The 26757-nt window shown below is 39.7% G+C and overlaps 3 protein-coding genes across 4 annotated transcripts; 2 read left to right on the top strand and 1 right to left on the bottom strand.

Annotated features, from left to right (window-relative positions):
* Positions 1-402: 402 nt before the first annotated feature.
* lcp2a (lymphocyte cytosolic protein 2a) lies at positions 403-15165 on the top strand. 2 transcript variants are annotated; one of them, XM_076083319.1, is made up of 21 exons: positions 403-807; positions 1027-1089; positions 1291-1337; positions 5422-5487; positions 5867-5892; positions 6227-6267; positions 8887-9079; positions 9577-9662; positions 9744-9807; positions 9913-9990; positions 10222-10247; positions 10477-10496; positions 11467-11580; positions 11749-11767; positions 11851-11866; positions 11959-12055; positions 12987-13039; positions 13294-13376; positions 13835-13909; positions 13988-14137; positions 14574-15165. In XM_076083319.1, the coding sequence occupies exons 1-21, from the start codon at positions 730-732 to the stop codon at positions 14721-14723; spliced, it is 1545 nt and encodes a 514-aa protein (XP_075939434.1). In that variant the 5' UTR covers positions 403-729; the 3' UTR covers positions 14724-15165. The 2 variants fall into 2 exon arrangements, with proteins under 2 accessions (XP_075939434.1, XP_075939435.1); XM_076083320.1 differs by lacking the exon at positions 5422-5487.
* Positions 15166-16961: 1796 nt separating this feature from the next.
* foxi3a (forkhead box I3a) lies at positions 16962-18939 on the top strand. Its single transcript, XM_076083306.1, has 2 exons — positions 16962-17752; positions 17971-18939. The coding sequence occupies exons 1-2, from the start codon at positions 17197-17199 to the stop codon at positions 18756-18758; spliced, it is 1344 nt and encodes a 447-aa protein (XP_075939421.1). The 5' UTR covers positions 16962-17196; the 3' UTR covers positions 18759-18939.
* Positions 18940-24594: 5655 nt separating this feature from the next.
* On the bottom strand, positions 24595-26709 carry nhp2 (NHP2 ribonucleoprotein homolog (yeast)). Its single transcript, XM_076083289.1, has 5 exons — positions 26422-26709; positions 25863-25932; positions 25669-25774; positions 25189-25329; positions 24595-24806 (listed from the first exon to the last, which is right to left on the bottom strand). Exons 1-4 carry the CDS (start codon positions 26585-26587, stop codon positions 25204-25206), a joined length of 468 nt encoding a protein of 155 aa, XP_075939404.1. The 5' UTR covers positions 26588-26709; the 3' UTR covers positions 24595-24806; positions 25189-25203.
* Positions 26710-26757: the final 48 nt, after the last annotated feature.

The raw sequence follows: 26757 nt of genomic DNA, 5'->3' as shown, positions 1-26757 counted from the left end.
ACTCAGCTGAAAGCTGAAGCCTCTTCTTTTAATTTGCATCTTCACGCTTCTCTCGCTCTGCTACGTCTACATGTGGGGATTTATTTTTGTATCTGCCCTCCCAGAATGCACCTCTCTCTCTCTCCGTCTGAGTCATCAATAAAAGGGAGGGGGGGGGGGGGGGGGGGGGTTCTGAAGGATGGAAGTCAAAAAGTACAAACTGATGTAAATGTACTTTACGTATAACTGAAGTTCTCCATTAATCTGACCTGAGGCCAGACTGAGCTCTCAAACTGATTCAGAGTCTAACTTCCTGTTTAGTCGAGTCGGTGCAACTGTTCCGCTCTGTGGTCAGACGGGCTGCCCCCCCCCCCCCCCATCTGCACAGTTACTTCCTGTAAGAAGGAGGGAGGAACGAGAGACACAGAGGAAGAGAGAGAGAGAGGAAGAAGGAAGCCATTTTGGTTCCTTGGCGACATGTCTTCTTCTTCTTCTTCTCTCTGTTTTCTTTCTTCTCCGCAGATAAAAAGTTGATTTTGAGGAACTAAAACTTTGGTTCTTTTTTTATTTCCTGCCGAGTCTTTTTTTAAAGATTTCTCAGAAAAAGGAGCGTCGAGGAGTCGAGTGAACGTCCAGCTGAAGAAGAAGAAGAAGATCATTTTAAAAGTCGAATGGTGGTCTCCTCTCGTTAACGGGTCTCTGGTTTTGGACTCAGCTGGATCAGGTCTTCGAGGAGGACCCAGGATCAGGATGAGCTCCGACCGAGTGCCGTCCAGGACCGAGGTGACGGGGTGGAGCCCCCAGCAGCTGGCAGACTACCTGAAGAGGGTGAGAAACATCATCAGTACTAGTACTCTTATCAATCCTAGTACTCTTATCAATACTAGTACTCTTATCAATGCTAATACTCTTATCAATGCTAGTACTCCTATTAATACTAGTACTAGAGTTTTAATAATTAGAAATGTTTGTTTTTTATACGTCTGTATATGTAAGAACAGGAAGAAGATGAATCTCTAAAGATTGATCCTCTTGTTGTGTTTCTAGATGAATCTCTCAGGTTGTGATAAAGTGGTTCTGAAGAACTCCATCAGTGGAGCAAGATTTGTGGTGAGTTCATCTGAAATATGAAGAAACTGTGAAGAAGAAGAAGGAGGTGGAGAGGAGAGGAGGAGGTGGAGAAGGAGAGGAGGAGGTAGAGAAGGAGAAAGGGAAGGAGAGGAGGAGATAAAGAAGGACAGGAGGAGGTGGAGAGGAGAAAGGAGGTAAAGATTATAAAATGTGATGAATCACTTTTCTCTTGTCTTCTAGAATCTGAGTGATAACGACCTTCAGAAGTTCCCTAAACTTCACGCTCCGTGAGTCCTGATCAGCTGATCGTTGAGTCTTCATCATTGATTAATGATTAATTCGTTATTATTACATCATCAATAACGAGCTTCTTCATTAAACCAGAGGAGAACCTGCAGCAGATATTATGCATTCTCTCTAATGACCACCAGGGGGCGACTCCTCTGGCTGTTCACTGGTTGAGAAAAAACAAGATGGCGACAGACAGAATGCTGAACTTGACACCATAAACTCATGTTTACAATGTTTACTGAGGTAATAAATCAAGAGACAAGTAGTCATTTTCTCATAGACTTCTATACAACCAGAGGAGTCCCCCTGGTGGACACTAGAGAGAATGCAGCTTTAACACATGAAGCTTTGACCTCACTTTACTGAACCAGAGGTTGTCTCCTGGTTTAAATAACCTTTATTTGTCTCTTTAAATAACCTTTATTTGTCTCTTTACATAACCTTTATTTGTCTCTTTACATAACCTATATTTGACTCTTTAAATAACCTTTATTTGTCTATTTAAATAACCTATATTTGTCTCTTTTTCCTAACCTTTATTTGTCTATTTTACATAACCTATATTTGACTCTTTAAATAACCTATATTTGTCTCTTTACATAACCTTTATTTGTCTCTTTACATAACCTATATTTGACTCTTTAAATAACCTATATTTGTCTCTTTACATAACCTTTATTTGTCTCTTTACATAACCTTTATTTGTCTATTTAAATAACCTATATTTGTCTCTTTTTCCTAACCTTTATTTGTCTATTTTACATAACCTATATTTGACTCTTTAAATAACCTATATTTGTCTCTTTACATAACCTTTATTTGTCTCTTTACATAACCTTTATTTGTCTATTTAAATAACCTATATTTGTCTCTTTACATAACCTATATTTGTCTCTTTACATAACCTTTATTTGTCTCTTTACATAACCTATATTTGACTCTTTAAATAACCTATATTTGTCTCTTTACATAACCTTTATTTGTCTCTTTACATAACCTTTATTTGTCTATTTAAATAACCTATATTTGTCTCTTTACATAACCTATATTTGTCTCTTTACATAACCTTTATTTGTCTCTTTAAATAACCTATATTTGACTCTTTAAATAACCTATATTTGTCTCTTTACATAACCTTTATTTGTCTCTTTACATAACCTTTATTTGTCTATTTAAATAACCTATATTTGTCTCTTTACATAACCTATATTTGTCTCTTTACATAACCTTTATTTGTCTCTTTACATAACCTATATTTGTCTCTTTACATAACCTTTATTTGTCTCTTTACATAACCTTTATTTGTCTCTTTAAATAACCTTTATTTGTCTCTTTACATAACCTTTATTTGTCTCTTTACATAACCTATATTTGACTCTTTAAATAACCTATATTTGTCTCTTTACATAACCTTTATTTGTCTCTTTACATAACCTTTATTTGTCTATTTAAATAACCTATATTTGTCTCTTTTTCCTAACCTTTATTTGTCTATTTTACATAACCTATATTTGACTCTTTAAATAACCTATATTTGTCTCTTTACATAACCTTTATTTGTCTCTTTACATAACCTTTATTTGTCTATTTAAATAACCTATATTTGTCTCTTTACATAACCTATATTTGTCTCTTTACATAACCTTTATTTGTCTCTTTACATAACCTATATTTGACTCTTTAAATAACCTATATTTGTCTCTTTACATAACCTTTATTTGTCTCTTTACATAACCTTTATTTGTCTCTTTAAATAACCTTTATTTGTCTCTTTACATAACCTTTATTTGTCTCTTTAAATAACCTTTATTTGTCTCTTTAAATAACCTTTATTTGTCTCTTTACATAACCTTTATTTGTCTCTTTAAATAACCTTTATTTGTCTCTTTACATAACCTATATTTGTCTCTTTACATAACCTTTATTTGTCTCTTTAAATAACCTTTATTTGTCTCTTTAAATAACCTTTATTTGTCTCTTTACATAACCTTTATTTGTCTCTTTAAATAACCTTTATTTGTCTCTTTACATAACCTATATTTGTCTCTTTACATAACCTTTATTTGTCTCTTTAAATAACCTTTATTTGTCTCTTTAAATAACCTTTATTTGTCTCTTTACATAACCTTTATTTGTCTCTTTAAATAACCTTTATTTGTCTCTTTACATAACCTTTATTTGTCTCTTTAAATAACCTATATTTGTCTCTTTACATAACCTTTATTTGTCTCTTTAAATAACCTTTATTTGTCTCTTTAAATAACCTTTATTTGTCTCTTTACATAACCTTTATTTGTCTCTTTAAATAACCTTTATTTGTCTCTTTACATAACCTATATTTGTCTCTTTTTCCTAACCTTTATTTGTCTATTTTACATAACCTATATTTGACTCTTTAAATAACCTATATTTGTCTCTTTACATAACCTTTATTTGTCTCTTTACATAACCTTTATTTGTCTCTTTAAATAACCTTTATTTGTCTCTTTACATAACCTTTATTTGTCTCTTTACATAACCTATATTTGACTCTTTAAATAACCTATATTTGTCTCTTTACATAACCTTTATTTGTCTCTTTACATAACCTTTATTTGTCTATTTAAATAACCTATATTTGTCTCTTTTTCCTAACCTTTATTTGTCTATTTTACATAACCTATATTTGACTCTTTAAATAACCTATATTTGTCTCTTTACATAACCTTTATTTGTCTCTTTACATAACCTTTATTTGTCTATTTAAATAACCTATATTTGTCTCTTTACATAACCTATATTTGTCTCTTTACATAACCTTTATTTGTCTCTTTACATAACCTATATTTGACTCTTTAAATAACCTATATTTGTCTCTTTACATAACCTTTATTTGTCTCTTTACATAACCTTTATTTGTCTATTTAAATAACCTATATTTGTCTCTTTACATAACCTATATTTGTCTCTTTACATAACCTTTATTTGTCTCTTTAAATAACCTATATTTGACTCTTTAAATAACCTATATTTGTCTCTTTACATAACCTTTATTTGTCTCTTTACATAACCTTTATTTGTCTATTTAAATAACCTATATTTGACTCTTTAAATAACCTATATTTGTCTCTTTACATAACCTTTATTTGTCTCTTTACATAACCTTTATTTGTCTATTTAAATAACCTATATTTGTCTCTTTACATAACCTATATTTGTCTCTTTACATAACCTTTATTTGTCTCTTTAAATAACCTATATTTGACTCTTTAAATAACCTATATTTGTCTCTTTACATAACCTTTATTTGTCTCTTTACATAACCTTTATTTGTCTATTTAAATAACCTATATTTGTCTCTTTACATAACCTATATTTGTCTCTTTACATAACCTTTATTTGTCTCTTTACATAACCTATATTTGTCTCTTTACATAACCTTTATTTGTCTCTTTACATAACCTTTATTTGTCTCTTTACATAACCTATATTTGTCTCTTTACATAACCTTTATTTGTCTCTTTACATAACCTATATTTGTCTCTTTACCTAACCTTTATTTGTCTATTTTACATAACCTTTATTTGTCTCTTTACATAACCTATATTTGTCTCTTTACATAACCTTTATTTGTCTATTTAAATAACCTTTATTTGTCTCTTTAAATAACCTATATTTGTCTCTTTTTCATAACCTTTATTTGTCTATTTTACATAACCTTTATTTGTCTCTTTAAATAACCTATATTTGTCTCTTTTTCCTAACCTTTATTTGTCTATTTTACATAACCTTTATTTGTCTATTTAAATAACCTTTATTTGTCTCTTTAAATAACCTATATTTGTCTCTTTACATAGCCTTTATTTGTCTCTTCACATAACCTATATTTGTCTCTTCACATAACCTATATTTGTCTCTTTACATAACCTTTATTTGTCTCTTTAAATAACCTATATTTCTCTCTTTACATAACCTTTATTTGTCTCTATACATAACCTATATTTGTCTCTTTACATAACCTTTATTTGTCTATTTACATAGCCTATATTTGTCTCTTTAAATAACCTATATTTGTCTATTTAAATAACCTTTACGCGTCAGGATGATCTCAAAGTTCAGCATTGAAATCAGCAAGAAGGAAGAGAGAAGAGGCCTGTTTGGTAAAAAGTAAGAATAGTTTTTTATTGTAAATTAAATGTTCAGTTTTCACTGATTTACATTTGTGGTTTTGTAGAGCAGAGAATTCCTCTTCTTGTATATACATAGATTAAATATGAACAGTGTTCTCTGTCTGGTCTGGATGTACTAGAATCTAGTACTTTAAGTAGTTACTAAACTGTACCAGATACTGTAAGTTCAGAGATATTATGGGAATATTACACAGAGTTTAAAATAATAACTATAGCAGAAGGTGTACTTTTGTTAACATTACCGTGTTTTTAAAGATAATTACTGATAATATTATTCAGCTATACAGTTTCAAACACAAACTTTGTAGTTCATGATGGGAAATAATAATAATAATATATTTTTCTTTCCATCACAGATCAACACCCAAATATCATGAACCAGGTAAGAACTTTACTTTCAGTCATTCATCACCTTCATTCTCATGTTATTGAAGATATTAATTATATACTTTAATCTGTTAAATAGTTGTATTATTACTATGTATATATATATTTATTTATACATATACACATGTATATTCTGGTGTAGATGGTATATTACAGTACTATGACAGTACTGCAGTATCAGTTTAAGTACAACACTGGTTGAAGGTACTATGTGTACATGTACTGCATACCTTGTAAGTTTGAGTTTAATTGCCGTCCTTCCTTATTTATTCTTTTCTTAGTTTTATTTATTCATCTGAAACTATTTCTCTCTTTGTGCTGCTCTGCAGACACGGCTGCTGACGTTCAGGGTTGGGGTGAAGACGAGTTTGTAAGTCTTTATTTTTATTTTTATCTATTTGTGTCAGAACCAGAAAAACATTTTATTTTCATTTTTCTTTGGGGGTGGTTACTTTACAGATTGAGATTTTATGAAAACATTTTTTTGAGTGACTAAAAGCTGGAAGAGTCGAGGAGAAATAGGAGAATGTATAGTTCCATGTGGAAAAAAAAACATATTTTTATAAAGAAATAAGTTTCAGCCAAAAGGTGAGCCAATGTAGAATAATCTATCATACAAATTAGTCTGGGTGCAGTTTGATTTTATTAAACAAACTTCACGTTGCATGAAATTACTTTACATTACGGCCTGTTCCAAAACGAACAAAAACAATTAAATTGACTATTAATGAAAACTCCACGTACAGGCGCGATTTGGAAACCTTTTTTATCCAATTTCTGCTCTCCAAGCATCTTAGTTTGCACATATTTAGATCAGAGAAGTCTTTCTCATGGTGTGCCCACAAACCCTTTCAATAAGTTCAGTGTTTGGGCCGCTGTAATTATAGAATCCTGCTTACGTCCGTGCTTATCAGTAGTTGGCGCTATGACAATGAGTTAATATTGGCATGCAGAAGTCCTAAAGCCATGACAGTCAACAAGCATGTCAAGTTTGGGACAGTTTTGACAAAGTACAGTCGAGTTACAACAGCTTGATGGATGATGGTGAACCATGTGAAATGGCTGCCACACCAAGTCCATGTTGTTCGATGAAACCTAAAGCTTTTAGTAACTTTTCATCACAAAGGTCTTTAGATTGTTCTGACCAAATTCTAAGTTGATCTGATTAATTCCCTAGGAGGAGTTCGTTAAAGTACAGCGCCTGGAAATCGTAAAAACGACACTAGAAATTCATAATTAATTAGAAATGGCTGACTTCCTGTTGGGTTTAGAGCATGGTCCCAAGAGACTTTCTTTTAAGTCCACATGTGATACATGTGCCTACCAAATTTTATAAATCTATGTGAAAGCTACAGCGAGGGCTGCTTCGTCTAAATTTTGTAGGGGGCGCTATTGAGCCGATTTGTCCCTCTGAACCAATAAAATCATATTATGTAACTACATTTTGGGTTTTAAATCTGTGTGCCAAGTTTGCTTATGTTTCGAGCATTTTTAGCCTCTCAAAATTACCTTCGTTTTTCACGGAGAAGACTGCGTCGCCACGGCAACGGCGTTCGATGAAACATCAAAAGCTTCATGAACTGGCATTATGAACTTCTTACATTTGTGTGGAACTAATTTGATGTTGATCTAATTTACCTACTAAGAGAAACAAGCCAAAGTATAGAGACTTAAACTGACTGTTACCAGTAGGTGGCGCTATGACTATGATTTCAAATTGGCCTGCAGATGTCTTCAGGCCTGGAGTCTTATCAAACATGGGAAATCTGGTAAAGATCTGATGATGTGGAGTTGAGATACATCAGTTTATTCGTTCATGGCGAAGGATCGAAATTTGCCGATCCGCCACGTCGCCGCCCTTCAACAACTTCTTACAATCTTCACAATGAAGCATTAACAAGGTCTAAAGACTTTTCTGACATCATTTGAGAGGGATCTGATTAATCTGTGAGGAGCAGGATGTCAAAGTACACAATTTACAACTTCCGGTTGCCACTAGGTGGCGCTATTACTATGATTCTAAATTGTCTTATAGATGTGTTCCGGGTCATGTTGTTATGACATATGAGAGATTTGGAGCAGATTAGACAATGTACGGCCGAGTTACAACAACTTCTTGTTTCACGGCGAATGGTGTATTTTTGCCGCCGTGCCACGGACACATAGTTCCATAACTTTTTGATATTTGAGTAACTTTTCACTGCCAAGGTCTCAAGAGCATACTGACCGAATCTGAAGTCAATCGGGTGAAATCTCTAGGAGGAGTTCGTTAAAGTACGACGCCTTGAAACGGTCAAAAAACGTCATGAAATTCAAAATGGCCGACTTCCTGTTTGGTTTAGTGAATAACTCCAAGAGGATTTTTTGTATGTCCCATCACGTTCCACATACCTACCAAATTTCATAGAGCTAGGTGAAACCCGATGTTGGGGCTACTCAATAGGGGGCGCTATCGAGCCAATATTTCATATCGCAGCTGGACACCCCAATCAGACTGCAATTTTCGCAAAAACTGGCTTGCGTGCCAAATTTCAAAAGTTTTCCAGTATCCCAAGCACCTCCTTTTTGCAATGAAAGTGGCAAAGTAATAATATATATTAGAATAACAATAGGTCCTCCGCTCCGACTACGTCGGTGCTCGGGCCCTAATTACTAACTATAGATTCATATTCCTCACATTCTCACTTTTAAAGAAGTCCAGAAATAAACCTGATTTACTTTAATAGTCTTTACTGAAGGAACTCAACAAGTTAATGCATGATTATTATTGATAATATATTTAATAGTACAACAGCCACAGTTTGATTACTTTAACTACATTTTATTGATAATACTGATATACTTTTACTGAAGGAACATTTTTACTGTACCAGAGTATTTTTTACTTTGTGGTCTTAGTACTTTTACTGTAAAAGAGTATTTTTAAAGTGTGGTAGTAGTACTTTTACTGCAGTAGAGGACCTAAATACTTCCTCCACCTCTCCGTCAGGATGATGAAGAGTTTGACGATGACTATGAGAGTCCGTTCAGCGGTGATGAAGAGGGCAGCGGCGGAGATTACGAGTCCCCAAACGAAGACCAGGACGGGGCCAACGACTACGAGCCCCCCCCCACTGAACCTCCAGAGGACCTGGTCCACAAGCTGTGCCCCACCCTGCCCATCGCAGACAGCGACTACATCGGTAGACCACATGGCCTCAGTTTACTACTGTACATGAACACAACACAGTCATCCATCCACCAGCACTTGAAAGCCCCACGGAGTACTTTACGTAGTGTTTTGAGTCTACTTCAGGTCGTTATTCTCAGATTCTCACATTGTTTTTCCCTCGATGTGTCGTTAACACTGTGTCTTATGAAAGGAACTGTTTTAGTTAGCACTGTCACCTCACAGCAAGAGGGCCCGGGTCGTTTCCCGGGCTGGACGGGCCTTCTTTGTGGAGTTTGCATGTTCTCCCCGTGTGTCAGCGGGGGTTCTCTCCGGGTTCTCCGGTTCCCCCCACAGTCCAAAGACATGCAGCTCAGGTTAACTGGTGACTCTAAACTGCCCGTGGTGTTTCAGTCTGGACAGCAGGGGGAGCTGCAGCTCACAGAGTAGACAAACATGATGGATACATCACATTAAACCAGTAAACTGTTGTTAATACACTGACTAAATACTTTATATATGTGTGTGTAGACAGCCATGTGACATCCAGAGGCCCGCCCCCTGTTGTGAGTCCCCGCCCCCCAGCTTCCACCCTGTCTGCACCGTCTCCCCGGATGGTGAGTCTCATAAAAACATTAGTTTTAAACTGTTAAGACCAGTTCAGTTAACTAAACCTCTACCTGTGTGTTTGTGTGCAGCCAGCGGAGTCCTCCTCCTCCTCCTCCAGGAGAGACCGATCCCCAAACTGTCGGGGAGGAAAATGTGAGTTAGTTTATATCATTCATGTGACATCATCATCTGTACATCCTGGTTCACTGATCACAGATCAATAACACACTAATGGAGACGCCCTGATTCTGTGTTCAGCTACTCCGGGGCCGCCGCAGATCTTTCGCGGCAACAAACCGGGCAGAGATTCAGGATCCAACCCGTCCCCCGTCAGAGGTGACCCTGGTTTCACTTCATTTCTGTTAAAACATAACCGTAACTCCATCATTGATTTTACTGTTTCTCTCTTCATAACTCTTCTGGCAGCAGCCGGCTTCTCCGAAAAACAACAACACAATAATGGAACAAACAAACGAAAAAAAAGATTGAATTAGATTAAATGGGATGTATTTACAATCTATAATGAGTATAAATGTATTAATGTGATGTTTTCTCTCTGATCCACAGGAACTCATCACAACTCAGTGGAGAAGGTGAGTTTTTCTTTTTAAACAACCTTTATTCATCAGGTGGATCCATGTAAATATACTAAACAATTATCCGACTCGAAAGGATGTTACTTCAGTAATTCACATTCAGAAATTTCAGGCAAACTGATTATATGAGAAATGTAGAAAACCAAGACCAGAACCCTGAGGAACTCCACTCGTGTCACTTTTAATCTTTACTGCTTTAATTCTATTTCTGTTTTTATTCTCACAGGCCATCCCACATTCTCGTAGGTAAGTCAAGACACACTGAGGAATAAATAAAGGGGCACCACAGGGGTCTGTGCTGGGTCCCTCTAACACCTATAATATCTATCTGTATGCAGATGACACTGTCTTGTTTGTCTTTAGTGCTTCTTCAACCAAACCACGAGACTTCTGACATGTGAAACACTGATGTTTAGGCAACAAAACAACGCAAATGGCTAAACATTTTAGGCTAAACCAGTTAGTCAGGTTTAGGAAAAACAGCATGATTTGGCTCAAAACAAGTAATAACAGTCGAGACTTCATGGCGAAAAGCAAGAAAGGAGTTCTTAATGCAAAACCTCTCATTCATTCAGCATTTGGTTTCCACACTATATTAATGGAAATTCTTTATGAGGAATAACCCTTGTTTTCAAAGACAGTTATACAATAAAAGCACAATTAGACAAATTTATCAAAAAGCATAACAACAAGATAATTTAAACGATACCAAATGTGCAGTAAACTAACAAAACAAATATCAAATATTAAGAGTTCATACTCCAAGCAGAGCATGAAAATGAATCATTCATTCATCGATCATGTCAGTGATAGCATAAAGTCATGAAGTTGTAAAAAGATCCTTATAGTTTAGTTTAATTTATTTATTTTGCACAATTTAAACAATTAAATAAAAATAAACAAACATAGCAGAGATAAATATTATCCCAGTGCAGGAAGAGGCAAAAAGCCAACGGGGCTTATTTGAAGCCTCCAACTATGTAATATTAAAATTTCACAATATTACAGAGAACAAATGAATATGTATAAGATATGAGTACGTAAATTATTAGGGTGTTATTATGGACTGATCCTACAATAAGAAGACGAGTGGAAAGAGACTATGGATTAAATATATTTACAGGTTGATTATTCCAATCAGACCAGAACTTAGTTCTTAGCTGTAAGAGACTAATATATTATAATAGAATATGACATTAATGTTTAATGTGTTCAGGCCTCAGCTCGACTCACCCGATCCTCCCACCTGGTCCAAACCTCCACCTGTCCTCCCTCCGTCCTCCACCTCCGTCAGCAGGAGCAACTCCTCCTCCAGACCTCCTGCCAACAGGTCGGCATTCATCAAAAATTAAAACATCACTTTAATATCTCACAGTATTTGAACACATTTGTTTCCACTGTTGTCATCTTAATGTTTGTATTCCCATTCTTCAGGATAAAGATCAAACTTATTAAAGCTTTATGATAATAATCAGATTGTTGTGTGTTTGTTTTACAGGTTTGATGTGAGGAGAGAGGTACGTTTGTTCTTCAGTGTTATTGTGATGGTTAATTTGTCCAGAATGAGCTCTGATTATTTTCTTCTCTTCTCTCTGATCAGCAAACACAAAATGAAGGTGAGATTTTTTTTTTTTTGGGGCATTTCATGAACAAAAGCGAAATATCCCAAAAATATCACAGTGGTTCTTTAAATACTTCTCTCTCTTAGCTCCTAAACACAACACCTTCCCCCTCCAAACTAAAAGTCTACCCCCCCGCCCTGGACTCCCTGGACTCCCCGGACTCCCTTCACATCAAGGAGACAGGTATAATAATAATAATAATAGTAATAAATTGTATTTCAATAGCGCTTTAAAAGGTACTCAAAGACTTTATATGGTAAAAAACAGAAACAACAAAAGCAATTACAATATAAACAAAATAGATGACATAATAGTAAGAAACAGCACAAAAACATACATAACTATGAACAATTATAGTTAAAAAGTCAGTACTGGAGTACCACAGGGTTCAACTGTGGGCCCACTGCAGTTTTAACAACTGACATAACATGAATAATAAATAAATAAATTCTGAGATAGCGAATATGTACCTCACATGCCTGATCAGCTGTTTCTTTTGTTGGCGTCTTCTTAGGTATATATTTATATTATCTTTGTCTCACTTTTTAAATTCGCTTTAAAACTTAATGAAAACATGGCTGTTGTGTTTTCTCATCCAATACTATTCCAAGAAATGTAACTTTTGACCTTTAATTATCCTCATGTGAGGTCTGTAATGAGAAAGTTGCTTTCTAAAGATAAAGCAGAGTTAGCTGCTAACTAGCTAATGAATGCAGCCAATCACAGAGACCAGGAAGTAAAACCAGACACGACACAGGAAGGGGAAGTGTGAACTTACAAAATAAAACAGGAAACAGAAGGAGAAATGACAAAACAATGACATTTGATGAATTTAATTAAATAAACGAGGAACATAAGTGGTCCGAGAACGGAGCCTTGGGAACACCTCCATGTAATTACACTTTGTTAGAACATCAACTCAATATCTTTATTATAAATTATTAAACTTATTATACAGTTTAGATTCACTGCATAAAAGTGATCTGTTTTCATGCAATGCTGCTTTTTACATAAGAATAGATGGATATCAAACCATCGTCCTCATAGAAGTCATAAACCACAGACGCTATAATAAATATAATGACTAATGTTTCCTTTGTTTGTTTCGGAGCAGTCTGCCTCCCAGTGTTCCCTCCGCAGGATCTCTGCCTCACAAACTGCAGTCTGGTAAGAACTCACACATTAAAGGAACAGTTTCACCTTTTATAAAGATTTATGGTGGTTTATTCTACAGCCAGGAGTAAATATACATGTTGCTGTTCTCTCTTATTTTTATTTATTTATTGTTTTTAAATTTTTTATAACTGGCCTTGTTTTTTGTGCCACCACTAGAGGGCGCTCTGCATCCTGCAACAGGTTTATTACCATCAGTAAGAACTGTACTGACTGTGTGTGTGTGTGTGCGTGTGTGCGTGTGTCAGCGCTGGCCGGACAAAGGATCAGCTTCGTAGCATCGGACCGTCAGTCGTTTCGTCCGTCTCCGCCTGCGACAGAAAACACACAGGTAACGATACACACACATTAGACACACATAATACACACATGTTTGTCTGTCTTGTCATGTGAGGACCCTCACCGACATGTCCTCACTACAATGGTTTAAAACTGTGGGTCCCCATAAAGATAGCAACACAAGTTTTTTTTTTATAAACTTCTGAGTTTCCCAAACACACTTTTTATTTCCTCACCTTCAGATGACTAGATCTTAACATTTTACTAGTAATCATTTAAAACACTTCATGGCCCCACACATTATTATTCTTAATATCATAATTATTAGTATTAGTATTATTATCGTAAAAACAGCTGTTCCTGTGGATGTTCTTCACTATGAACAGCAGGTGGTGCCTTCGTCTTTGTTTGTTGTTCTGTTCAACAGTAATAATAATAATAATAATAACATTATTGATACGGCACCTTTAAGAACCAGGTTTCAGTATGATGTATTTATATTGTGTGTAGGAGCTGGACCCTCGCTGGTATGTGGGCAAAGTGACCCGCGGTCAGGCCGAGGGGTGTCTGAAACGAGTCAACAAGGTAACAACAAGTACAAACTAGTACAAGTACATGAGCACAGTATGTGAGTAGTACTGAGTAGTTGTGTGTCTCATGGAGGACGGAGCGTACCTGGTGAGGGACAGCACCCGGCAGCAGAACAACCAGCCCTTCACCCTGATGGTCCTCTACCAGGACAAGGTCTACAACATCCAGATCAGAGAGCACAACCACAACTTCCTGCTGGGAACCGGACTCAAAGCCCAGGAGGTAAAAACATGCAGGTCACCGGGACCAGCGTCCAATCACAGCGCTGCTACACTAACTGTATGGTGACAGCAGCTGTGTGTGTCAGAGCCCCTAGTGGACACGAGAGGAAGTGCAGCTAGATTAGTACTAATACACTCTGTTACTGTGAAAGTACTAATACTACACAGTATAAATATACTCTGTTACTGTGAAAGTACCAATACCACAACATAGAAATACTCTGTTACTAGAAGAGTACTTGTAACACACAGTGAAATTACTCCGTTGCAGCAAAAGTACCACACTGATAGATAGTGTTGTACACAATGTACTTTTACATTTTTTATATTTTCATGATAAAATAACTAAAGCTGTCAGATAAATGTACTAGAGGAGAAGTACTCCCATGTGTACTAGAGGTACTTCCCTCCTCTAATCAAACCTTTCTGTGGTCCAGTTGTTCCCATCAGTGAGCAGCATCATCTCCCATTACTCCCAGTCCGCTCTGCTCCTCATCGACGCCAAGAACCGAACCTCCTGCCAGCAGAACCAGTGTCTGCTGTCTGACCCGGCCGGGTACCACATGAGCAGACAGACCTGGTCCTGACGGGACCAACCGGATCCCTCTGGACCATCTGGATGAACCAGACCACAAAGCTAAACCAGAGGGAAACAACAAGCAGAATTCAACGTCTGATGTTTGCACACGTTGCTTCATTTTGCTTATTTCTAAAGATTTAATAATTACAGTTTCTATCTCTGTGTCTCTGTTCTTGAGTTTGAGACGATAAACCTTTAAAGGTTTTTAGAATTTAATGTTTGTGTGAAACTAGATTCCAGATTCAAACTATGCATGTTTATGGATGAAGCGGAGTTAAATAAATGTATTTACAATCTATGAAGTCTGTTTAATAATGAGCATCACAAGGATCCGTGTTCATTAAGCCATTAATAATAATAATAATAATGTGTCAGACTCAACAGGTTTAAACATTTCTCATAATGTGACGTCTGTTCTTCCAAAATAAATCAAAATATTTTTTCATGTTTTTAATTACAATATTTTTATATTTAATCACTTTGTCTGAAATTTAAAGTGATCTTAATGGCCAGCAGCTAAAAGTTAACAGCTAACAGAGCTAACACTGCTAACAGAGCTAACAGAGCTAACACTGCTAACAGAGCTAACACTGCTCACAGAGCTCACAGAGCTCACAGTGCTAACAGAGCTAACACTGCTCACAGAGCTCACAGAGCTCACAGTGCTAACAGAGCTAACACTGCTAACAGAGCTCACAGTGCTAATCTGAGGGGGAACAGGAGGATCTGTGCTACCACGATGACGCTGTCGGTCCGGATGCCGTTGAGAGCAGAGCTAAGCAGTGGGGCACGCTCACGTGCACTCACGTGCACTAACATGATCTAAATGGTAGGCGGCCGGCCGGCTATGTGAACACAGAGAGACTTTATTACTCCTCTATATGTTTATGATAGTTACTGATATTAATGATCTGGATGTCGTATTGAGAACCTTTGATCTACATTTGAGTAAAAGTAAATACTTCGAAGCTGAATCAGGATATTCAACCTTCTTTTATTAGACAATAGTTCTATTAATAAATACTTGGACGTCATAGGTCAGCGGTGATGTCATTACGTCTGAGTGTTAACAGTTCAGTGAGACTCATCATGTGATCAGTGACGATCAATCAGCTGATCACCTTAAACTGGACTCCATTTGTCAGTTTCTTCCCATGAGCCCCCCCCCCCCCCCCACAATCACAGTCATCAGTCAGTTGTAGTTCAGACTGAGTGTTTTGTTTTGTCTGCGTCGCCCTCGAAGACACCGCGGGGCGAAGATTAATGCTGCTACCACCAACTGTCATCACACACACACACACACTCACTTACACACACACACACTCACACTCACATACACACTCAGACACACTCAGACTGAAGTGAAATCAGCTGTGACGTGAAAAAAGAACTCAACGATCAATCAAATTACACTTTATATAAATTTACTACATTTATCTCACAGCTTCAGTTACTCAGATTATTAAAACCAAATATATATATATTTTTTAAATCAAACTAAACTAATCCAATAATTTGATTTATAAATTAAATTATTTATTAATTAATAATTTACTTTTTTATTATTATTTATTGTACTTCTTTTCATCCACATTTTTTCCATGTATAGAAGAAGAAACATTCCTTTATTAGTCCCACAGTGGGGAAATTATTCTCTGCATTTGACCCATCCCTGTATATATATATAGGGAGCAGTGGGCTGCCAATGACAGGCGCCCGGGGAGCAGTTAGGGGTACAGTGTCTTGCTCAGGGACACTTCGACACAGGACACGGTGCAGCCGAGAATCGAACCGGTGACCTTTCGGTTGGCGGACAACCCTCTCTACCCAGTAAGCCACAGTCGCCCCAAATTTTATATATTTATATTTATATATTTATAAAACGCTGCTTAATGAATACTTTTACTTGTTGGTACTCAGCAGTCACAACATCTTTGTTGTGACACATTTACATCAGAGCTGTTTGTGTTTGAAGAACAACAGACGGGCGACGCCTCAAACAGCAGCCGATGGTGTGTGTGTCTGTGTGTGTGTGTGTGTAGGTGTGTGTGTTTAGGTGTGTGTAGGTGTGTAGGTGTGTGTGTGTGTAGGTGTGTGTGTGAGTGTAGGTGTGTGTGTGTAGGTGTGTGTGTGTCTGTGTGTAGCTGTGTGTGTGTAGGTGTGTGTGTGTGTGTCTGTGTGTGTGTGTGTGTGTCTGTGTGTGTGTGTGTGTGTGTGTGTGTGTGTGTGTGGTGACATACCTCATTAAATGCTCTTATCTGCCTGAGGGGAGGAATTCATCTCATTCAAATGAACCCCCCACCACACACACACACACGCACGCTTATGCATGTGAGTGTGTGTGTGTGTGTGTGTGTGTGTGAGAGAGAGAGAGAGAGAGAGAGACAGCCAATCAGCTCTTCAGTGGGCGGGGCATAGAGTATAAGTTCCTCAGGTGAGCAGCAGCAGGTGTACAGAGCAGGACAGGTGAGTCTTCCAGCATGGTGTCCTCTTCCCCTCCGAGTGGACGCTCTCTCCCCCAGCAGGAGCTCTCGTATCTGGGCCTCGATCCGGCCGACTTCAGCCTGTACAGCCCTCCGGCTCCTCCAGAGTCCAGCCTGTCTGGGTCCCCCTGGATCTCCCAGACCAGCAACAACGGTGACCCCTACGTCTGCTTCTCCAGTCCAGACCTGGGCCCCGTCACAGGCCTCTCACCAGGACTCCCATCAGGACTCCCATCAGGACTCCCATCAGCCTTTGGAGGCCTCCTCCAACACCTGTACGGCCTCCAGAGGCCTCTCCTCCCCTGGTTCTCCGTGTCCACCCCGGAGGAGGTTCTTCGTCTGGTCCGCCCGCCGTACTCTTACTCCGCCCTCATCGCCATGGCCATACAGAGCGCCCCTGAGCGGCGGCTGACCCTGAACCAGATCTACCGGTACGTCGCCGACAACTTCCCCTTCTACGGCCGCAACAAGGCCGGCTGGCAGAACTCCATCCGCCACAACCTGTCGCTCAATGACTGCTTCAGGAAGGTTTCCCGTCACGAGAACGACCCAGGTGAGCTTCAGTCTTCAGCACCGGGCTTTTATTTTGTTAACCTAAGTAGTCATCAGTAACAGGAACATTTTACTTCTATGTAAGTCGAGTACAGTTTTTATAGTGTTTTCTAACACAAATTAAACTCTAGTTATAATCGTTAAAACCTAACGTGTGTTCTGATGAGAAGATTGTTGCAATAATAGATCTTTTCTTCCTCCTCCTCTTCCTCTCTCCAGGAAAAGGAAACTACTGGACTCTGGACACAAACTGTGAGAAGATGTTGGACAACGGAAACTTTCGCCGTAAAAGGAAGAGGAAGGCCGATAACGTGACCGCTGGAAAGAAGCCTCCATCCTCCTCCTTTTCCTCCGACTCCTCCTCGTCAGAGCCCAGCCCTCAACTTCCCAGCATGCACTGCGACGGCAGCAGCACTGAGTTCCCTGCTCTCTCAGACACTCCCCTCAGCAGCTTCCTGTGTCACCTCCAGGACTCCCTCCTCCTCCCTCCTCCTCCTCACTCCAGCTCCTACATGCATGTACCGGACCACGCCTCCTCCTCCCCTCCTCCTTCTCAGGGATACTCTTACTCACCGAGCGCCGTGGTGCCGCAGTGGGACACCTGCATCTCCTCTCCTCCCCTCTACTCCTCCTCCTTCCATCACTCCTCTCCTCCTCCTCTCCTCCCCTCCTCCCACTTGACTCCCCCACATTTCTCCTCCCTCGCCGCCCCTCAGGCCAGCTCGCCGCCCCTCTACTCCGCCCCCCAGGCCAGCTCGCTGCCCCTCTACTCCGCCCCTCAGGCCAGCTCGCTGCCCCTCTACTCCGCCCCTCAGGCCAGCTCGCTGCCCCTCTACTCCGCCCCTCAGGCCGGCTCGCCGCCGCTCTACGTCGACCTGCAGACGGCGTCGTGTTTTCTACCGGACCTCCAGGAGGCCCGGCAGCTCCAGGCTGCCCAGTGTGGGCCTCTGTTCTCTGGGGGCTTCTGTGACGCTCTGCCCCTCGACTCTTTGGTTCTTCTGCAGTGACACAAAGTGATGGAGATGTTGAATGTTTTAAGTTTGTAAAAATGTCTCCAGGTTGATTTTTTAATGAATTTTGAGCTGTGAGAATGTTTGTATTTATCTTTTTTTAATTAAAGTTACAAATGTGGTTGAATGTTTTTTTATAGTGTAAATATGAGTTGTGTGTTGGAATAAAAGCAAAATGAAAAAATATATTTGTGTCAGAATCTTCAGAACTAACAATCTCTTTAGTAACAAAGAACAACACGAGTATTGTGTAAAATAAAAAAACAATTATGGAAAACAGAATTAAATAGAAAACAAATAAACAATACTGTGTTTACAAATCATGGTCAGATATTTCAGTTATTAAAAGTAAAAACAGGCTAACATCACTGTTAGCTTCTCCAACATGCTAACATCACTGTTAGCTTCTCCAACAGGATAGCATTACTGTTAGCTTCTCCAACAGAATAGCATTACTGTTAGCTTCACCAACAGGCTAACATCACTGTTAGCTTCTCCAACAGGATGGCATTACTGCTAGCTTCACCAACAGGCTAACATCACTGTTAGCTTCACCAACAGGCTAACATCACTGTTAGCTTCTCCAACAGGATAGCATTACTGTTAGCTTCACCAACAGGCTAACATCACTGTTAGCTTCTCCAACAGGCTAACATCACTGTTAGCTTCTCCAACAGGATAGCATTACTGTTAGCTGAGTCATGTGATCACGGGGAGGAAACACCGACCTCTGTGACTTTGTTTCAGTGACTCAGCAGTTTTTCGAGCAGGATGATGATGAAGCAGAGTGAATCATAGCACAAGTGAATCTCACCGTCTTCATCAGCAGATTATGGCCCTTGAGTTGAAATTGTCTTATTGGGTTTTTCCAGCAAAAGTATCATCTGCAAAAATATATTGGAAGTTCATACTACTACTATTTATCCAAAATGGTCTTATAAAGAGATATAATTTGGTAGTATTTATGTATTTATGAAGTATTTAAAATGAGCTCCAACAGCTGTTGTATTGAACAGTAACTTTATCCTGTTGGAGAAGCTAACAGTGATGTTAGCCTGTTGGATATGTGTGTGAGTGTGTGTGTGTGTGTGAGTGTGTGTGTGTGTGTGTGTGAGTGTGTGTGTGTGAGTGTGTGTGTGAGTGTGTGAGTGTGAGTGTGTGTGAGTGTGAGTGTGTGTGAGTGTGTGTGTGCGTGTGAGTGTGTGCGTGTGAGTGTGTGCGAGTGTGTGCGAGTGCGTGTGTGTGTGTGAGTGCGTGTGTGTGCGTGTGAATGTGTGTGTGCGTGTGAGAGTGTGTGTGTGTGAGTGCGTGTGTGTGCGTGTGAGTGTGTGTGTGTGTGAGTGTGTGTGTGTGTGAGTGTGTGTGATTGATGGATGAGGTCAACAGCAGCGTAAGTGTGCCGTTTGTTTACACTCCAGTAGTCCTCAGACGTCTCCGCCCTCAGGACACACACACACACACACACACACACACACACACACACACACACACACACACACTCTCTCACACACACACACACACACACACACACACACACACACACACACACACACTCTCACACAAACACACACACACACAGGCAGCTGAATCTGATGATCTCTATTGTCACAATAAACTCAGACGAGTGTATTTGTGTCTGTTACTTATAAAAAATGGACTTCTTATGACTAATTATTAATGAACTTTCTCATTTAAAAACAGTTTTTATGAAATAAATCATCCGTCAGTTTTAGAGAATCTCTCTGAAACTATAACATTTCACTGCAGCTCTTTAATCACCGTTTCTTCTTCTGTGGTGCTTTAATGGCACCGACCAGCTGGTTATAAATATTATACTAATATTAACAGAACAGGATGAAAAAAACTTTCAATTTCATCATTTTATGCAACTTTTGTCAAAAATCTGGAGGACAAAACGTCCCCCACCCCACACACACACAAACACTCACACACACTCACACACACACACACACACAAACACTCACACACACACACACACACACACTCACACACACACTCTAAAGCGTGCTGAGTGACTCTATCAGTCGTATCAAAGAGCTGATAGATTTCATCAGAATGTTTATGACACAACAGGAGGAGGAGGGCTGAAAGTGTGCCGTCTCCATCATCATCAATGGGGAGTGTGATGGCAAAACACACACACACACACTCTCACACGCGCACACACACACACCACAGGATTTGCATTTCAGACTGGGTGGTGAGACAGAAGGTAGTCTGTGTTTTAAAGTGTGTTTGCATTCACAGAACCAGAGAAAATAAGGATTTAAGCTTTATAATTGATAAGAAAACAATAACAATCAAAGTGTTATTAATGTGTACAGAGTACCTGAACAGGTAGTGAACAGAGTACCTGAACAGGTAGTGAACAGAGTACCTGAACAGGTAGTGAACAGAGTACCTGAACAGGTAGTGAACAGAGTACCTGAACAGGTAGTGAACAGAGTACCTGAACAGGTAGTGAACAGAGTACCTGAACAGGTAGTGAACAGAGTACCTGAACAGGTAGTGAACAGAGTACCTGAACAGGTAGTGAACAGAGTACCTGAACAGGTAGTGAACAGAGTACCTGAACAGGTAGAGAACAGAGTACCTGAACAGAGTACAGAGTACCTGAACAGGTAGAGTACAGAGTACCTCAGCAGGTAGAGAACAGAGTACCTGAACAGGTAGTGAACAGAGTACCTGCACAGGTAGTGAACAGAGTACCTGAACAGGTAGAGAACAGAGTACCTGAACAGGTAGTGAACAGAGTACCCGAACAGGTAGAGAACAGAGTACCCGAACAGGTAGAGAACAGAGTACCCGAACAGGTAGTGAACAGAGTACCTGAACAGGTAGTATACAGTTCGGTGTACTTGTCTACAACAGTTTTATTACGTTTTTATGACCTAAAACCTCAAAGTATGTCATGTATTGAAGCTGAATGATATAAATCAAAGTGTCACACTGTTGGAGTTCAGAGTTTATCTTCAGCATGTGGTCCAGGTGTAGCACCGCCACAGGACAGTTTATTATTATTTTACTATGGTAACCACCATAACTGCCATAACGTCCTGATCACATCTGTGTGTGTGTGTGGTCCTGTCTCAGCATGTCTTCTACCAGTCGGGCCGCCCATATAACAACTTTTCCACCTTCATCCAGTTTCCCACAATCTAAAAGCAAAAGAACGGTTTCTGTAAAAATAAAGCTGTCTTCCTATAAGTGGACGGTTCATTTATAAATATGACGTCATAGACTCAGACATTTAAAATCTCACATTGAAAACGTATTTGTTCATTATTGTCTTTAACTTTAATCGTCACTCTTCCTCCGTTTTCTTTCTTTCTTTTTAATTATTCTCTTGTTCCTTCACTTTGTTGTGAATCACTTTAATGACATAAATAAAGTTAATTATTATTACTATGATTAACATGATGTCTCCCCCTCCAGCTCTCCAGCGCCCCCCTGTGGAGGCTTTTTGTCTTTGTCCTGCTGAATGTCGTTGTCTGTTACAGACCATAATATCCTGTCAGTTCACCATGGTTACCATCAGTCCAGGGTCAGATTAAATCTCCTGATTTATGTACAATAATATATTATATATATATTATATATATATTATTGTACATCATTTAGTTTTGGTACTTTAAGTATATGCTGCTGATACTTTTCTAGTTCAACTTTTGTAAACTTGTAAGAGAGTATTTCTACACTGTGGTATTAGTACTTCCCTTCACGGTGTCTTACACATTCAGCAGTATCAATGTCACAAGCGTTGAGAAGATAACTTGAGAGCTGTCAGCTTCCTCTCTTTGCTCAAGGGCACGTCAGCAGTGACAGAGCTGCTGGCAGAGATCGGCAGCGTGTGCGGTCGACCCGCTAACCGCCGCCGCCTCACATTTGCATAACGTAACACACACACACACACACACACACACGCACACACACACACCTGAGACAGAAAAGACTGATAAACTTCAAAAGAAAAATAAGAAAACATTTTTTCTTTTTCTGCTGAGTGATACAACTTTTAAACCTTAAACAAGACAAAGTCCTCAAGAACCTCATCAAGTTAGAACTTATTGAAAGACCCCTATCCCCCCTCACGGTTCTCTAGAACCTCGTCAAGGACCCTTGGGACTCTGATATCTGCACAAGGTCCCTGAAACTGCTCAAATTTCCTGCAATTCCCTGAAACTCCCCTCGAGTGAAACTGGAACTACAGAACCATCCAAGAACTTTAGGAACCCTAAATCCTGTCACCCCTGAAACTCTGCCTTGTAATGCTGGGAACCTCTTAAACATTGCTGGAACCAAATACCCCAAATTAGTGGAACCTTCAAAAACAACAGAACACATTCACAAACTTGCTAATTGAATGACTCCTGCCACATGAAGGAACCATAAGGAAACCCTCAAAAGTCTCAATCAAGGAACTCTACGACCATCTAAAGGACTGCCAACGTCCTTTAAGAACCCTGAAAGTATATAGAACCAAGGAACACTGACAAATGAGAAGCCTGAGCCCCCTCAGAAGTATCCAAAAACCTCCTGGATCTTTCCTGCACTGTTTATCCCCAACCTGCCGGTCGGTCATGGAAAGTTTCTGTTGCCTGAGGCTCGATGTTGACAGGAGTTTATGAACATGACAGCAGAGAGATCATCACGACGAGTCTGAACAAGGTTTACAGGACGGACTGAATCTACCATCAGTACTGTTACAGAAACCTCTTCTCATGTCCTCAGGATCTCAACATTTCACTACACCTGCTCTGGCGATTCATCAACATGCTGCCGACTTGTATCAGGTAGATTTAGTGTCAAGATATCAACGTCCCCCCAAGAACTTCCTCAATGACGCATGAAACCTCCTCAAAGGCCACTTGAGCCTCATGAAATGAACCATAAACCACCATGGTGGGGTTCTCCTCAGGCCAGGGACCAAACCTGGACCAACCAGAGGGGTACAACCATGAAGTACGGGTCGAAGCACCTTCAGATTAAATAAAGCCCCGAAAACCACCTCTGAAACCCCTCTTAACTAGAACCATGGCAACAACAAGACCTCTAATCCACTTCACGGTCCTCTAGAACCCTTAGGACCCTAGGACCCTTTAAAACCCCCTTAAGTAGCTCTGGGATTCTCCTCATACAATCTGAATTCTCTCTAAGAAGTCCTGGAGACTTTCAAGAGGTTTTGGTTTCCACTTAAGGACTTCACATCCTCTTTTAAGGAGTGATGGAACCCCCTGAGACTCCTGGGACCAGTTTAAGGACTCCTAGAACCCTCGTAGACATACAGAGAGTATAAATGGGCCTTCAGAGTCCTGGAACCATCTGCTCATAAAAGACCCCCCCAAGGACCTCTGAAACCAGAACCTGCACGAAGAAGCCCTTGAAATCCTGGAGTCCAGTACCAGTGAAGTACTCAGACATTTAAAAGTATCAGTACTGAAACAAACTTTAATCTTTATATGTTATAACTCCAGCTATGAGATCAATAAATAAAAGAACAGGAAGTCTTTTTCAAACAGAGATTCTGGAGACTTTAATCACATCATGTTTTTAAAGATGAGCTAATAAACAAACATAGTGACGTCACTTCAGCAGGACTCAACACTGCCCCCGTGTGGTCAGAGGTAGAAGTTCATATTTAGATCCTCTGTCTGTGAGGGTTCAGGTCTTGAGGGGACACCAGGACCAGAGGCTCAACACTGCCCCCGTGTGGCTGAAGGATGAACTGTTCTGTTATTCTTCTTCATAAACATAAACAGTTTGTGATGTTTAAGTGAACTGTGGTTCATTAAGGACTCGTCAGACACCAGAGTCTCTTCACATTACTTTATTCAAACTCGACACATTTAACAGAAACAACGAAAGATCAAAAAAGAAAAAACATTTGTAGAAAATAAATCTTTTCTGCTGAATCATCAAACTGTTATTTTACAGTCGGACGTCTTAAAACAACGAAGTATTTACAGTTTGTTCTCCAAACGTCTGAATCCAGCCACCCGATTGGTCCTTCGGGTTCTTCTTTACCTGCACAACAGAACAACAAGAACCGTTAGCCTAGCTTAGCACAAACACTGGGAGCAGGGGGAGACTGCTAGCCTAGCTACATCCTGTTTATTGATTGGGAGACTAACATTTATTTCCTTACTTTGTAAAACAAAATGTACCGAACAAATAAAGATATAAAAGTACTGAATGTTTATTAACTCTCTAAACATCGATACACATTTCTCTCTGTGCTCTTGATTTTGATTAAATATCATTTTTAGCTTCGTTTTAACACGTGTTCAGGGACCATCGTAACGATGAAAATCTGATGATAATGATGTTTTTATAGCTTCTGTCTCTGACAAAGGGTTTTGTTTTGGTGATCGTTTAAATAAAACACGTTTTTTAAAGAGCTGCTCACCGATTGGCTGACGTCTCACAGAGGTTTGGGGAGGCCGGTCACCTCGGCGACGCACTCGTCGTAGGCGTCCTGGTAGTCCTCGTGAGGTTTGATCAGGATCACACAGGTCGGCCTCTTGGAGCCGGCAGAAGAACCCAGATCCTGGAACCAGAGAGGAGGCGGGGCTTAGTCACATGACAACAAACAAAGATGGCCGCCGCTGAGCCAGACACTCTTTAAGAGGCAGGAAGTAGAAATAAAAATGTTTTTAAGTTAAGAGACGAAGAAGAGACAGTTCAGTACATCTGTACTTATTGTTATTATAATTACTATTAATACAAATATGACTATTATTCTTCTTAAGCCTCAGAATATGTCTCTTGTATTCCCGTCACTCTCCTCCACACATTCAGATAAACGACTTATTAACCTCATTATTCTGAATAACTTGTTATTATAAGTTACTGGTTCTCGGGTCCTGGGGGTCCTGGTCTCACTCACCCCTTTAGACGGGATGTAGGCGTACGGCAGGTTTCTGTCCTCACACATGACGGGCAGGTGACAGTAGACGTCTATGGGCAGCGTGTCTCCGGCCATCACCACGATGCTGCACATTAATAACACAATAAAACATCTTCACCTTTGACCTATGAGGTCATCGAGTGACCCTTTAGAAACAAACATGGCCGACTCACCCCGTCTCCCCTTTGTTGATGAACTTCTGGACTTCCTTCACTCCTCTGCGGATGTTCTTCACTTTGGAAGCTGGAACGACAGGAAACAAGAAGAGTTATTGAGAGAATCACTTCATTCTCTGCAGGAAGCTCGTAACACGTGGAGAGGTTCCTGAGACAATAGAACTAAACAATAGAGATGATCACAGTCAACACCTTACAGGAGATCTACTTCACAGCGGAACGTCTGCTGACAGAGAGCTTTACAATGTTCACTTTTTAACTCTTTTACTTGACTAAAAACATTAGAAAGTGAAGAAAATCTCCTCCGATCCGCAGCGAGCTGAGTTTAATCTTAACATCATTCACACATCCGACTATTAAGACATAATCCTGGATCAGTATTAATATCATGGTGAGCCTCTCTGTGTACGAGGACGCTGAACAAACACTGAAACGTGTCCGGACAGCACGAGGAGAGCTTCAGATCACTTTGTTTCACGTGAGCTTGATCAGAAGAACACAGCCCCCCCCCACTACTGCTCTGCTGCTGCAGGAGAACGTTAATGGTTCTTCTTACCCTTCTTCACGCACTTGTAGAGCTTCTTGCTGAGCTTCTTGGAGGCCAGCGGCTGAGCGATGGGGTTCACGTGAGCGATCAGCTCGTGGTACGACTTCTCGTTCCCGTCGGCCACCCCGGCCTCCTCTACGTCCGCAGACACCTTCTCCTTCTTCGTCTTCGTCATTTCTGAATTAATATGAAGAATATGAATCGATAACGCTACTCGTTCACTCGGAGCTTCTGTTGGTCACAACACGCGCTGCTCGAGAGGAAAGCGACACGTGTTTGAGTTTCGTCTTCTTCGCCTGTTAGTTTGATGGTAGAAAGACAACAGCGCCCCCAGCGGACCGGAGG

Source organism: Anarhichas minor, unplaced genomic scaffold, assembly GCF_050575085.1.
Source record: "Anarhichas minor isolate MPS153535 unplaced genomic scaffold, ASM5057508v1 ptg000126l, whole genome shotgun sequence".
Classification (NCBI taxonomy): domain Eukaryota; kingdom Metazoa; phylum Chordata; class Actinopteri; order Perciformes; family Anarhichadidae; genus Anarhichas; species Anarhichas minor.
This window is presented reverse-complemented; position numbering and strand designations above follow the sequence as displayed.

What these genes read in the sequence shown, in the direction of transcription:
- lcp2a (XM_076083319.1), top strand. Translation starts at nt 730, where the DNA reads ATGAGCTCCGACCGAGTGCCGTCCAGGACCGAGGTGACGGGGTGGAGC. An exon ending in AGAGGCCTGTTTGGTAAAAA is followed by an intron (nt 5,488 to 5,866) that starts GTAAGAATAGTT and finishes TTTCCATCACAG; the next exon opens with ATCAACACCCAAATATCATG. An exon ending in ACCCAAATATCATGAACCAG is followed by an intron (nt 5,893 to 6,226) that starts GTAAGAACTTTA and finishes GCTGCTCTGCAG; the next exon opens with ACACGGCTGCTGACGTTCAG.
- foxi3a (XM_076083306.1), top strand. Translation starts at nt 17,197, where the DNA reads ATGGTGTCCTCTTCCCCTCCGAGTGGACGCTCTCTCCCCCAGCAGGAG. An exon ending in CCGTCACGAGAACGACCCAG is followed by an intron (nt 17,753 to 17,970) that starts GTGAGCTTCAGT and finishes TCCTCTCTCCAG; the next exon opens with GAAAAGGAAACTACTGGACT.
- nhp2 (XM_076083289.1), bottom strand. Translation starts at nt 26,587, where the DNA reads ATGACGAAGACGAAGAAGGAGAAGGTGTCTGCGGACGTAGAGGAGGCC. An exon ending in CTACAAGTGCGTGAAGAAGG is followed by an intron (nt 25,933 to 26,421) that starts GTAAGAAGAACC and finishes CTGTCGTTCCAG; the next exon opens with CTTCCAAAGTGAAGAACATC. An exon ending in ATCAACAAAGGGGAGACGGG is followed by an intron (nt 25,775 to 25,862) that starts GTGAGTCGGCCA and finishes ATTAATGTGCAG; the next exon opens with CATCGTGGTGATGGCCGGAG.